Below are 13563 nucleotides of genomic sequence, written 5' to 3'. Positions count from 1 at the left end.
TCTTATTTCAAAAGAAAATATTATTGAACTTGACAACAACAAAAAAAATTGTCCAAATTCTTGCAGGAATGTAATGTTTTCCAACTGGACAATGACAAGATATCAATATCTTGGCACTGAGGAGAAAGTACAGGTGATATCCAGAGGATACACAGGATGTAGCCATAACAGTTAATTGTGTGGCCTACTGGTTAGGCAGAAGCAAGGTTGAGACAATTGGGTTGTATGTGTCAGGGAATGGCTTTTCAAATATTTATGTGTATCTTTGCCCAGGCAAATGGCACAAAGTACATGGCATGCGTATTTGAAGTTCATTGGACAATTACATATTCATTCTGAAAGATTGCTAATATCTTAGTTGATTTTTTTTACAACATCCTCTACAAATTTTGAAATTGCACTTTCAATTCCTCCACACATATTGTTCATGCTAATCATGAACAATTGTGGTTCTTGCATTGATCCTTTTGAATGCCACTTCACACCTTTTTCCTATCTGAGGAGCTCTTTCAAACACCAGTTTTCTACTTTGTAGCCAACTTGCACTCTAGTCTACTACTGGTATTTCAACCCAGTTGCTCTGATTTTAGTCCTGCATCTACAGTTTGATAGTTCTTCAAAGGATTTTTTTTTTGTTCATTCGTGAGACGTGAACATCACTGGGTAGGCCAGCGTTATTGCTCATCCCAACTTGCCCAGAAGGTAGTTTTGAGTCATTGCTGTGCGTTTGGAGTCACATGCAGGTCAGACCAAGTAAGGACAACAGTTTCCTTCTCCAATGGACATCAGTGAATCTGATGGGTTTTTGGGCCAATCGACAATGGTTTCATGTTCATCATTAGACTCCTAATTCCTGGTGTTTATTGGATGCAAATTCCAATATGTGTCAGCGTGGTGTTTCAACCTGGATCCCCAGCATATTACCTGGGTCCCTGGATTAATAGCCTCGGGATAAAACCAATAGGTCATAGCCTCCCCTAAATTTACACCGTTATTCTTACTGAACCTTACTGTCAGTTCCTCAAATAATTCAATAAACTTTGTAAAGTATAAGCTTCCCTTTCAACGCTAACAATTTTCAATTGCTGAATATTTGCTTGTTACAGTATTGAATAAAGTTTGCATTATCATTCCTACCACTGATATCGAGCTAATTGGTCTTTCATTCCCTCAACTGGTTTTGTATAGTTTTCTGGCACCAGGAAGGATGTCTCCCTGGTTTAGATGTCACTCTAAAGAAATTGAATTGTCCACTTGCAGACAAAATCTGCCTGGGAACCCAACCTGTAGGCTGGAAGATCTTTTCCTATTTCAGTGTGATGAGCTCAATGTGGGAAGGCAAACACCTTTCGATTCCTAAATTGTCTACATGAACACAAAATGTGAGAGGTTAAAAAATAACACTTTGGAACTGGAGCCCCTTTATTCAGAATACTGGCACCTCAATGTGTAGACTGACCAGTGAAGTTGGTTTACAGTACCCAGCAGCATAAACCCTCTGGAATTCATGGAAAGGGAGTTTTACTCTCCGCTCCATTTCAAAGGTGAATTTGAGCATTGGATAGAGCCAATTAAGGCATGTAAGAAAGTTATTTCATGCAGCTGTGAATTCAAATGTAACAAATTTATCATCTGGAAATTGGAAATATGCAAATGTAGGAGATCAAGTGCCGTTCCATTGAAGACATGTTTCTCATGGAACCCAACACAGACATTTGCGAGAGCTGGACTAAGTAGGGATTCTATGGCAACATTGTGTATTTGAGCGTACATGGTGACATTAAAACAGAACTCAGCTGTGCAAATTGCTGAGTTCATAAGTTCAATGAATATTGATTCTCATAATGGGAGCTATTTATTCACTGTGCAAGCCTAATGCTGAAATTGTGTGCATCAAAGCCATCCTGTGAGATACTGGCTATCCTGATCAGATTACTTCTCACTGTATTTGACAACAGAACATTTTATGAACAGGCTGAAAGCTGTCACCTTTGGTCCTGAAAGGTGCCTATTCTACCTCAGATTACTTTGGCCATGTTAAATGAGCAACAAATGAAACTAGCTTTCTTCTTCTCCTACAATGCTGTGGACAGTATGGTGCTGTTCATCACTAACAGGGTATTGCTGTCAAGTCAAAAAGACATTCTGCCTATCATTTAAATAATTTAGATGATATATGATTCTCATTGCTGGTGTGATGCTAGATACATTGGCTATATGTCCCAAGTACTGGGGGATTGCAACAAACAGTAACTTCATTTAACTATTTTCAACCAACAAGGTAGCAACTGAATGCAATTAGACTGCACTCACAACACACTCAAACCCTCAATGCTGTGCCCAACATTAGATGTGATTCTGCAATTGTCAATATCTGTTAAATAATCCTGAGTGTGCAAAGAATTGTGCTGACAACTAATTTGTCAGTCAGATCATAGTTTCTGCCATTTGCATGTACTGGAAACTACATGTATTTATACTTCTCTTTAAAGAAAATGTATACACTAGGATCTTGTTTCATCTGAACAAAATGGGTGACAACCAATCTCTGAAACATATCTCATGCAAATGTTTTGAACAATTAGAGTCAACTTTCCTGGTTTAAAATCGAAACATAGCGTAGCAATTAACTATCAGTCACCATTAACTGCAGCATTCACTGTGGCAAAGTTTCTACCAGTCAGTATTTAGATCAGAGTGGTGCTGGAAAAGCACAGCAGGTCAGGCAGCATCCAAGGAGCAGGAAAATTGACGTTTCGAGCAAAAGCCCTTCATCAGGAATAGAGGCAGGGAGCCTCCAGGGTGGAGAGATAAATGGGGGGAGCAAAGAAATGAGAATCAATACTTGATAAATAATGTCAAATAAGTATAATGTGACTTCCCCTCACTGAAGATGAACGATCAGTCCTCAGCAAAGGCCTTACGTTTAATGCCCTCCGCCCACGCATCAATGAATTTAATGCGCATTGTGACATCGAACACTTCTTCCGCCACCTCTGCCTCCAAGCTTACTTTTACAATCAGGACTCCCGCAGACCTTCCGAGGACCCCTTCACCCGCCTCCAACACACTCCATCCACCTGGACATCCCGTGCTGGCCTGTTACCCACCCTCAACCTCTTCATTTCCAACTGCCAATGAGACATTAACCACCTCAAACTCTCTACCCCGCTTCCCCTACTCCAACCTCTCACCCTCACAAAGCGTAGCCCTCCAATCACAACCTCACCATTAAGCCAGTAGATAAAGGGGGTGCAATGGTAGTTTGGTGCACTGACCTCTACACTGCTGAAGCCAGACGCCAACTTGAAGACATCTCCTCCTACCGCCCCCTCGACCATGACCCCCCCCCCATCACCAAACCATCATCTCCCAGACCATACAGAACCTCATCACCTCAGGAGATCTCCCACCCACTCCCCATTTATCTGTCCACCCTGGAGGTTTCCTGCCTCTATTCCTGATGAAGGGCTTTTGCCCGAAACGTTGATTTTCCTGCTCCTCAGATGCTGCCTGACCTACTGTGCTTTTCCAGCACCACTCTGATCTAAACTCTGATTTCCACCAACTGCAGTCCTCATTTTTGCCTCCTTCTATCAGTCAGTGCCCACTCTCAAACCAATCAACCCACAAGCAGTCTCCTAATGTCCAGTATAAATGTTGTTCTCCCTTTATATTAATATTTGTTGCAAATTGAGCTGATGGGTGCAAGATAAAAGATTAGTGATTTGATTCAAAGCTGCAGATCTCAAAGCTTTTATTAAAGAAATGCTTTTGATCAATGGAACACACTGCTCCAAGCTGCAAGTTAATTTTAAGATGTTCGTGACACAAGAATGGATATTCACAATGTTCAGAACAAAGTAATGAGAATCAATACTTGATAAATAATGTCAAATAAGTATAATGTGGCTTACGTTTGTTAAAAGTGACATGCATTCATGGACGTGGATCCTTCTCTATAAACAAATTGTTCAAAACCTACAGAATGTTTGAATGACCTGAGAGATTAGAAGCTAACAGTTGCCCATTGACCAAAGCATTGCTGTACAGAAATAAATGAGGGTGCACTTGCTACCCAATCACCAATCTTTTATCCATGGCATAGATAGTTATGATCATTTTAAATGTGGCCTTCCAGCCTTTGCTCTGATGAGCGCAAGGGAGGAAAAAAAAGCTTTGGCAACACATCTGTCTTTCCAAAAATGTTTGAAGGTGTGTTTTTGTGTATTACTCTCAACATTGAACTTTCACTGCATGGGAGTGAAGCTCTGTGCATTGACCTGAATTGATATTACAACAGTGATTATTTATAACCAGCTATAGTGGAGACCTCTCATTCTGCATCACTGGTTTTAGTCCAAACCAGAAGTATTTCCAAATATATAAAAGTATATATGAAGTTTATATCTTGGTACATAACTTAAAGCATTGAATAAAACAGAAGCAGTTGCCTGTTCTTTTGTACTTTTGTGAAATAATGCAAAGTTTTAGTATATCCTTAGTTCATTTTCACCCCTTTTCTGAAAGAATTGAATGGTTTTGAAAGAAGGTTTTAGGGACTTATGAGGCACCTTGCTCAAAGGATTACTAATGATGTTGACATAAAATATTGAGATGTTATTCAACTGCAGGAAATATTACAGCCACAAATTGTGCTGTTCTGAATCCAGATCTATATAAATCCCTTCCAGCAGGGGTCACCCACTAACAATCTGGAGCAGGAGTTCAGACCAAACCTTTTTGTTTCCTCACCCAGGGCTACGAAAACCAATTGCTCAGAAAGGGAACACTTAAATCAGCAAATGGCAATTTTTGAAATGTAAAAACATCTGATTTGAGAATATTATGAAAGTGCTCAGGAATTGTCAAATGTGCAGGGAATCAGCAGTGTAGCTGCAGAGAAATGTCTCCAAAATTGTGTTATAAATGAGTCTCCATTTTGTTTTCTGTTTTATGTTACATTTTCGAAATGATGTAAACTATGCATTGAAAGTTTGTATTATTTAATGAAGCTACAGAAGATCAGGCAATTGCATCTGCTTCATTCAGTACTTTAAATGGTGTGCCAAGAACAGATCATTCACTTCCTTGAATTGTGTGCCAAAAACTGATATAAAAGCAGTTTTAGCTTAGGCTAAAACCAGTGATGTAGAATGAGAGGTCTCCAATGGGTCACACTGCTTTAACATCAATCACAGAGGTTAATACACGAAGCTTCACTCCCAGTCAGTGGAAGTTTAATGTTCTGAAAGATTGCTGCTTTCTGATTGCAATATGAAGATTGCAGCATGTGTTTATCAATCCTCTCCAACATCTTGCATTAACACATTCGCTTCTCTCTAGTTATTCTGCTATTAGTCATGTTGATGCACACTTTAATCTGTTTTAATTATATCAAATGACACTCGAACTGAATTTGTACTTTCGGGATGGATGCAAGAATGAAAAAAGGTGGAGATTGTGTTACAGTTTTGCAAAGCTTTGTTCAGACCACATGTGGAATGCAGTGTTCAATTCTGAGCATTACACCTGAGGAAGGGCATCCTGACCTTGGAGGTTTTGGAACATAGATCCACCAGAGAGATACCAGGGCGAGACGGACTAAATTATGAAGACAGATTGCATAGACAATGCTAGTGGTATAGAAGGCTAAGGGGTGATCTAACTGAGGTTTTTAAGAGGTGTAAAGATATAATAGGGCAGATAAAAAGTGCAGTTTCCTCTCGCTTGTCATTTTGAACAAAGAGAAATAGACATACGAGAGCAGAACTAAGCCATTCAGCCGTCGAATCTGTTCCCCATTTGAACATAGCTGGTATGTTTATCAACACCATTCTCCTGCCTTTTCCCTGTAACCTTCAATCTCTTTACTCATCTATCTCTGTCATGGCTCAATGACATGGCTTCCACAGCCTTCTGTGGCAGTGAGTTCCACAGATTTACCACCGTCTGGCAAAAGGACTTTCTCCTCCTCCTCAGTTCTAAAGGGTTCTCTCCCTTTACTCTGAGGTTGTGCCCTTAGGTCCTAGTCTCTCCTACAATTAGTCTTTCTTAATATTTTCTCCACACCTATTCTATTCAGGCCTTTCCGTACTCTAAGTTTAAATGAGATTTCCATTTCATTCTTCTAAACTCCATCAAATACAGACTCAAAGTCCTCAACTGATCCTCATATGACAAGCCCTTCATTTCCGAGATCATCCATGAAAACCTCCTCTGGACCCCTTCCGAAGCCAACACATCCTTACTGAGATACGGAGGCCAAAACTGCTCTCAATATACAGCCTCAGCATGACGTCCCAACTCATGTAATCTAGCCCAATTGAAATGAATGTTAACATTGCATTTGCCTTCCTAACTGCCAACTGAACCTATATGTTGACCTCAAGAGATTCCTGAACTCGGACTCCCAAGTCTTCCTTATTTAGAAAATAGTCTAAGGCTCAATTCTTCTCACCAAAGTACATAAACTCACACTTGCACACATTGTATTCCATCTGCCATTTCCTTTCTCACTCTCTTAGCCTATCAAAGTCCTCCTGCAGCTTCCCCACTTCCTCAAACAACCTGTTCCTCCACCTACCTTTTGTATAATCAGCGAACTTAGCAACAATGTCTTCAGTTCCTTCATCCAAATTATTAATGTATAAGATGATTAGTTGCAGTCCCAGTGCTGACCCCACTGGAAGTCCACGAGTCACTGGCTACCATCCTGAAAAAAGACCTCTTTATCTCAACTCTCTGCCTTCAGCCTGTCAGCAGATCCTCTATCCATGCCACTACCTTGCTCCTAACACCATGGGTGCTTATCTTATTTCACAGCCCTTTGTGAGGCACCTTTTCAATGGTCTTATGGAAATTCGAATAAATCACATCCACTGCCTTTCCTTTGTCTAACCTACTCGTTGCTGCCTCAAAGAATTCTAGCAGATTTGTTAGGCTTGATCTCCACTTGACAAAGTTGTGCTCACTCAGCTTATTTTATCATGGCCGACTAAGTACTCCACAATCTTATCCTTAATAGTGGATTCTAACACCTTACCAACAATGGAGGACAGGCTAACCGGCCTAGAGTTTCACATCTTTTGCATCCCCAACACCCTCCCTCTCCCCCCCCCCCGCTGCCCATTAGACATTTTCCAGTTCTCTGGGACACTCCCTGACACCAGTGATTCCTGAAAGGTCGCTACCTATGCCTGCACAATCTCCTCAGCTATCTTCTTCAGAACCCTGGGGTGTAGTCCATCCTGTCTGGGTGATTTATTCACCTTCAGCTTCCCCAGCACCTTCTTCTTAGTTGTGGCTATTAGAATTACCTCTGCCTCTGACTCGCTTGAGATTCTAGTATGCTGCTAGTGTCTTCCACTGTGAAAGCTGAAGCAAACTACCTATTCAGTTCCTCTGCTATTTTTTAGTTCCCCATTACTACTTCTCCAGTCTCATTTTCCATTGGTCCAATGTCGACTTTTGCCTCTCTCTCATCTTTTAGATATCTAGAAAAATCTTTTATAATCTTCTTTTATATTTTGATCTATCTTACCCTCACAGTTCATCTTCACCCCTTGTGTTGCCTTTTTAGTTGTCTTTTTTTTTTAAAGTCTTTGCAATCTTCTGGCTTCCTACTAATCTTCACCACATTGTATTCTTTCTGTTAAGCTTATATCCTGTCTCTGAATTCCCTTGGCAGCCACAGTTGCCTCTTTCTCCTTTAGTATATTTCCTCTTTCCATGGGATGAATTTCTGTTGTGCTTCCCAAATACTGCCCAGAAATCCCTGCCATTGCTGCTTCACTAACTTACCTGCTTGGCTCTTCTTCCATTCAACTCTAGCTAGCTACTCCGTCATGTCTTTGGAGTTACCTTTACTCAATTATTTCCTGTTAGATCTGCTTCAATCGTCTCCCTTTCAAACTGCAGGGTGAATTCTTGCATATTATGCTCACTGCCCTTACGGGTTCATTCACCTGAAACTCCCTCATCAAATCTGCCATCACGGAATCTAAAATACCCTGTTCCCTAGCGGGCTCTACCGTAAGCTACTCCCAAAAAAAATCTCGTAGACATTCCACAACTATCTTTCCTTGAGATGTGCTGCCAACCTAATTTTCCCAGTCCACCTGTTAAAGTCCCCCAAGATTATTGTAATAGTGCCTTTCTCATCTCCTGATTTAATCTCCGTAGGGCTACTGAATTTCTGACTCGGGCACAGACCTCATGTGCTGTATTGAAAAGGGCACCACAGCTCTCAGTTAGCACCAGAAGGTTCAAAACTGGTGGTGTCCTGAAGCCACACCAATGAACCCACATGATTCCCATTCTCCTAATTTGACCAAGCAGGTTAAAGTCATTATCCAAAAATCAGGTTTTCTGTTGAAAAATGGGCACTGGACCAGGGTTACTTAAGAGGCCACTCAGCAGGTTGCATTTAGCTGCTTTTGACTTAATGTAATTTTGGTTGATTTTTTGAATACCATTCGCAAACTTCTTGGTCATTGTTCAGTGACAGTGACAGTGGTTACTGTCAAGAAGGCCTGAGAAATGCTTGGTCAATATGGGATCAATTACACATTTTTTGCCCTTTTGTTCTGTAAATTTCACCAGAATGTGGAACACTGGATGCAAAATGGGAAGCATTGGGAGGAAAAGGGGACACTCCAGAAAGAGGTCTTTAGCCATCAAAGGTACTCAAAGGTGTTCCACTTTCACATGGACAATGCCTGATGAAACCTGATTAAGAAAGGGCTGATCACTGAAATGTGCCAGCACCTGGAATCTGCTTTCCATGAGGTTGGTCTTGCTTTTGGCCATCAAAGGTACCCTCAACGATTATACTTCAGGGTCCTTTGAAGTGGAAACTAGAGTAATTGCCAACTTTTCCTGCTGTGTTGTTCACTATAGTACTTGGGAAATGATGAAGGCCGTAAAAGAGGAGGTGGTTCATTGTCACCTCCCTCAGCAGGAAGAACCAGGATGAAAGAGCACATGGTTTCATTCCACCCTCAAAGCCTCCACATCAAGGGCAGAGAGGAACTGGGGGGGGGGGGTTCATTCAATAAGTATGGTGTTGCTATAAAACCATGCCTCGCCTTTCTTCACAATGAATGACCACTATCCTGGCTGTTGTCATGGTGCATTTATCCTGCACCATTCCATCATCAGTTTTTCATGGATAAACCAGAGCTGGCTGCTATGAATAGGAGTGAGTCTCCTCTCCACATGATTACTCTTACAAATTCTCTAGGTGCCAGTAACAGTGTATTCTTACCCAGGACAATGACAATGGTCAAAGTTACCAACAACATCCTCTTTGACTTCCTGATTTCTCTCAGACCTTTGCTGTTGTCTCCTTGCCACCAAAACTTCAACCGTCTCCGTGTCCAGTTATATACCACTGCCCTTGCATGACTGAACTTCTGTTTGTTCTGGTGTCATCATCCTGTCTTGATTTGCCTCCTCAGGTAGAAAAGTTAAGAGTGGCCCAATATCACCCACTGGCATCTTTCTACTTCCCATCTGCTGTTCCTCAGAAGCTTGTGTTCACATGCATATATAAGAACACCAAACTTATATGTCAATACCACTAGCTTTAACTCAATGATTGCTTCAGTAGTGTTTGGCAACTTTTCTGTAAACAAATAATGAATGAGGCTGAACTTTCACCACTTTAGCACTTGCAAAAGCAAAGTTGTGTTCAATACCTGGCAGAAGTTCCTCACCAAGTATTCGTAATGACCAGAGCTATCAATAAATTATTGAAATTTTAAGAGTCTGAATGTGAAATAGCAGGCACTATCTATCAATCAATATTGCTGAATAAGTCCTCAGATTTTTCTGCCTTTCAGAAACACAATGTTTGCTTTATTTTCCAAAATCTGAGCAGTCAGAACATTTATTCCCTAGTGCCAAACATGATGGTAGGGCTTGCCAACATATTTTTCAACAATTTTGACTGCATTGTGGCAATTTTTCCAATTAAAGAACTATTTAATGCATGTCAACAGTTATCAATGTCATGGTTATCTTGTTTTGCAGAAGTTAATTTCATTCATAGAACACTGCGCAATATTGGACTCAATTCAAAAGGAAAACATTGGTTATAATAATTTTCCAAGTCAGAAAGAAGATCAAAAAAGCTCATTATTTGTGTCATAAATGTAAGTAGGGAGCACGTTATAGAATTACTTTCTTCAGGAAAACTTGAACTACCAAAGTAACGCAATTAATGTTTTCAAGATTATGAAATTGATGGACAAAATTAATCCAATTCATTTTAAATATCATAGGTTAAAGCATTTAAATTCAGATGCTGGAGCAGGAAAATATGGAATTATATCACCCAAAGAGGAATACAGTTACGAAATGTTTAAGTTCTCAGAAGAGTTCAGTGGTACAAAAATTTCAAGACATCCAGACCTGTTCTTGAATATTAAAGAGATGTTGTGAGAAAGTGATTAATGGAGAGTTGGGTGCATTAAATTGGAATAAATTTCTTTGGTACCTTGAAAATGCTTTATTGAACCAAAATACTTCATTGATCTAAAAGACTCTTGTCATTGCCTTTGGAAAACAGATTTCAGCAACATAATAAAGTTAAGAGTGACATTACAATGTTATGGAAAGGCATAAAGTATTTATTCCTGAATTTTGTGAGCAAGCAAAAAATGGTATTTTTCTAGTTGCAACTGAGCAATGTTAACCTGCAAATATTTTCAGGTATTTTCCGTGAATAATTCATAAATTATTGCTTCTTTCCTCAAATTCATGTTTCTCTACACAGATATGGTGTCTCCAATCCAGGTCCTGCAAAAATTGGACATGTTTATGAATGGTCATGATTGAATTTTAGATCTCATTAAGTGAATAAAAGAACTATCTAGCTTGTTCAGCGAGGTGCTGCATTGTTGCAGTGCTACATCAGTCAAGTTATCTGCTTCACACACCAGATTTTCCAGTCTTCTGAGAGTTCTGAATGATCCTTGACTCTACCTTAACCAACTAGATCCAATCTGCTCTCCCTAACCTAGCCCAAACTGCTTGACCTGAGTCACCTGACCTGAAAATGCACAAGATCTGAAATGCAGGCTGTACTGAATCCTGAGGTAACTGCTTGTGAGACTGTGTACCTGTATACATAATAGATATGTTCTGTATATTCTGTACACTTCTTGCACAGGAATGTTAAAAATCTCTATTGCTACATACAAGGAAGAAAGGAATATTGACTTATTTTATTTAAAATTCTTTGTAATTAGCTATTGGTTGTTTGTCAAACTCGAAAATAAATCCATTACAATGCAAGGCATTGTATTGATTTTTGTAAATGTGAATAAATCGCTAACAGTAAGACACAGGCAGTGCCATGGGTACTAACTACATGAGTCAACCAAAAGATATATAAGAATTGATTTTTGTCATGCTGTTATTGTTGTTTCTTTGTTGTGAATGGAAATGTTTGGAAGCTTCCATCATTATCTCTAAATAATGTGTCAATGTTAGTTTATCCTTGGGCAAAACAGATTTTATATATAATGTGAATTTGAAAAATGTATTAACTTTTAAAAAAATGTTATTTATTAGATGTTCCAGAGCCACCAGAAGATTTGAAATTAACTGACCTGCAAAACATGAATATTCGATTAGACTGGAAGCCGGGAGATAGCCACAATAGCCCCATAATTGGTAGGTCATGTTTAATATTTTAGATATTTTTGTTAGAGTTCTTAAGGAGGGAGCATGTTGAACATTTGAATGCTAGATTTGATTTTGATCACAAAGAAAAAAATGAAAATTCTTTTGGTTTGGATGCCTGTCAGAATTGTTGTGGTAGAAGTCAGAATGAGGTTAAGTATCTTTTTACTTCTTCAAGAAATTGGTAGTGTTACTTAAAGAAACAAAGTGTCAGTAGTGGCTCATTTAGGCTCCTCTTGCTTCTGATTTGCATGTTTCTGGATTCAAATCGGAGTCCAGGACCTGACCACAAAAATTAAATTTCAATACAGTACTGAATGTGTCCTGCAATGTAAGAGGTGCCATCTTTCAGATGTGACATTAAACTCAAATCACATTTGACATATTCACTAGATGTAAAAAGTCTTAAGGATCAATTTAAACATGAGTAGACAAATTATCCCTGGTGTCCTGACCAATATTTATCAATTAAATATGGGAGTTTACTGTTTGCAAAGTTGGTTGTTGCATTTTCTCCATTTCAAAAGTAGTTCTCTGGCTTTAAAGCATTTATAGCATCAGACGGTCATGACACACAGGTGTAATTTGACCAATCATTTCCAAAGATAAACACAATTTAAGTACCAGTCAGAGGTTGACCCAACATCTACCCAGTTCAGTACACTCATCTCTGATTGCAACTAAAAGAAGGAAATGTTTCACGTTCATTGACCAATAATCTGCTTCATCAGAATATCCAAACAGCCATAAGTGCAAATGTGCCAATAATGCAACCATAACCATTTAACATGGGATCTATTTTAAAATATTTCTTTATAGAAAACATACTTTTCCTCAGTGTAGATAAAGTTTTACAATTGCCATGTTTATGTGTATACTTCATAATTTGTGAAAAAACTAGTGATACATACGGTTTAAAATATATTTATGCAAAATAAAATAAACATACATCATTTACATACAAAGCCTCAACCTCCAACAGTTATGAGAAATTATAGGCTGGTATAGATCCAGAAAATATTAAGTTTCAATGTCTAATAATCAGTAAATTAATAATAGTATGGTATTCATTATATTTGTGAGAAATAAAACCTTAAATAATATAAATAATTTGTATCCCCCAACCTGAAACAAATCCTGACTTCTTCCGTGTTATTTTACAGATTTATTAACATATGAAACAACTTTAATTTTATATAGCATTTATTGTGGAGGAGACCACATTTGAACTGAAAAGATGGTATGAAAAGACGAGAGTTGATGGAAATACAACATCAGTTACGTTGCAGCTCTCCCCCTATGTGACCTATCAGTTTCGAATATCAGCTTTGAACGAAGTTGGCAAAAGTCATCCCAGTGAGCCTTCAGAAAAGCACATAACAGGATCAGCAGGTATTTAATTTAAAATACAATTTATTTCTTTCCTATTAACATAGTGTCAGAGAATGAGGGGGTGACCTTTTTGAAGTTTACAAAATCATGAGGGGCATGGATAGGGTGAAGAGTCAAGGTCTTTTCCCCAGGGTGGGGGAGTCCAAAACTGGAGGGTATAAATTTAACGGAAGAAGACTAAGATTTAAAAGGACAACATTTTCACACAGAGGGTAGTGCATGTATGGAATGAGCTACTAGAGGAGGTGGTGGAGGCTGGTACAACGACTATATTTAAAGGTCATCTGGATTGGGGTATATATATATATATATATATATATATATATAGAAAAGCTTTAGAGGAGTATCGGCCAAATGCTCGCAAATGGGACTAGATTAATGCAGAATATTTGTTTGGCATAGCTGAGTTGGACCGAAGGGTCTATGTCCATGCTGTATGTCTCTATGACCATGACTCAGTAAAGCATGGAACTGACAATA

At 39.0% G+C, this 13563-nt stretch overlaps 1 protein-coding gene across 11 annotated transcripts in view; it reads left to right on the top strand.

Annotated features, from left to right (window-relative positions):
* Positions 1–13563, top strand: part of chl1b (cell adhesion molecule L1-like b) — a 712521-nt gene that overhangs the window by 372685 nt on the left and 326273 nt on the right. For all 11 annotated transcript variants that reach the window (XM_043708376.1, XM_043708384.1, XM_043708378.1 and 8 more), the window contains 2 exons: positions 11581–11682; positions 12892–13083. In XM_043708376.1, the coding sequence (XP_043564311.1) occupies positions 11581–11682; positions 12892–13083 (294 nt within the window). The remainder of the gene's footprint in view (positions 1–11580; positions 11683–12891; positions 13084–13563) is intronic.

The sequence above is a fragment of the Chiloscyllium plagiosum genome, chromosome 18 (genome assembly GCF_004010195.1).
Source record: "Chiloscyllium plagiosum isolate BGI_BamShark_2017 chromosome 18, ASM401019v2, whole genome shotgun sequence".
Lineage (NCBI taxonomy): Eukaryota > Metazoa > Chordata > Chondrichthyes > Orectolobiformes > Hemiscylliidae > Chiloscyllium > Chiloscyllium plagiosum.
The sequence above is the reverse complement of the archived record's forward strand: the minus strand, read 5'-3'. Positions and strand labels throughout refer to the sequence as shown.